At 48.6% G+C, this 1,157-nt stretch overlaps 1 protein-coding gene across 1 annotated transcript in view; it reads left to right on the forward strand.

Moving 5' to 3' along the window:
- LOC119270542 overlaps positions 1–873 on the forward strand; it is a 1,783-nt gene extending 910 nt beyond the window's left edge. The window contains exon 2 of the mRNA XM_037552548.1: positions 1–873. This exon is cut by the window's left edge and continues 522 nt beyond it. Within this exon, the coding sequence (XP_037408445.1) occupies positions 1–575 (575 nt within the window). The 3' untranslated portion in view covers positions 576–873.
- Positions 874–1,157: the final 284 nt, after the last annotated feature.

The following is a 1,157-nucleotide window of genomic DNA, read 5'->3' on the forward strand; positions in this document are numbered from 1 at the left end:
GCTCGGCGACGGAGTACAACTTCGCGGGAGTGAAGTTCAAGGCTCGGGCCATGAGCGAGAAGGGTCTCATCCGCTGCATCCTCGACGTGAAGTTGGACGTCGGTGGCGGCACACTGGAGGTCCCCTGCCTGGACATCGACTCCGAGACATGGCGGTTATTACGCAACTTGATAGAGCTGGAGCAACGGAACCGGGAGACCGTGGGGAGCCACGTCACGACATACTGCGTGTTCATATCCCAGGTGGCCTGCACCACGAAGGACGTGGAGCTCCTGTCGAAGAGAGGCGTCATCGTGCATGGCCATGGCAACAACGAAGAGGTGGCAAAATGCTTCGCCGACCTTTGCAAGGGGATCCAGTTCGACCCGGATGACCCCGACTGCAACTACCTTCGGGAGACATGCAAGAAGCTGGAGAAGCGGTTCCACAGCTACCCGCGGAGGTGGATTGCGTGGCTAAAGCAGAGGTACTTGAGAAACCCTTGGCTAGCCGTTGGCCTCCTGGCAGCTGCTGTTGGCCTAGTTCTCGCAGTCATCCAAACAGTCTACTCTGTTTTGTGTTACTACAAACAATGATCAAATTAGAAATCTAAACATCTTTTCGGCTTTTAAGGACTGGACGTCACGATAATAATACTTAGATCATGTCCTACGTGACTTTACAAAAATCAGGGTAGAGTTATGGAATGCCGAAGGGCCATCACACTTATGGAATGTATTGTTAGTCATGTATTATGTGTTGTGAGTTATGACACGTTCACTAGACAGCCTTAAGGGGTGTTGGACAATGTATAATGGATTTAAATGACAACATAGAAAAGAGAAAATGATGACAAGTTTTCTGGGCAGACTCGATCTATTTGAGGTATGGCTTTGCTCTTTGTTGGCGTGATCATCAGTGTGTATTGGTGTTGGCTGCATAAATCGAAGGGATGTGTACTCATTGCACTCATCTATGGGATTGAAGCATTGGCGGAGGCAAGATTTCTAGATTGGGTGTACAGAGCTGAAAGGCACGATGTTATACTAATTAATTATAAGATTTTTTTTGCGGGGTATTGGTGTTAGTGTTGGCTGCACCATCTGATAAATAATGCAGCAAGACCTGCATCGATCTGTGTATATAACCCATCGTGGGAGTTGAGGAAGCTGCTCAGA

The sequence above is a fragment of the Triticum dicoccoides genome, chromosome 3A (assembly GCF_002162155.2).
Source record: "Triticum dicoccoides isolate Atlit2015 ecotype Zavitan chromosome 3A, WEW_v2.0, whole genome shotgun sequence".
Classification (NCBI taxonomy): domain Eukaryota; kingdom Viridiplantae; phylum Streptophyta; class Magnoliopsida; order Poales; family Poaceae; genus Triticum; species Triticum dicoccoides.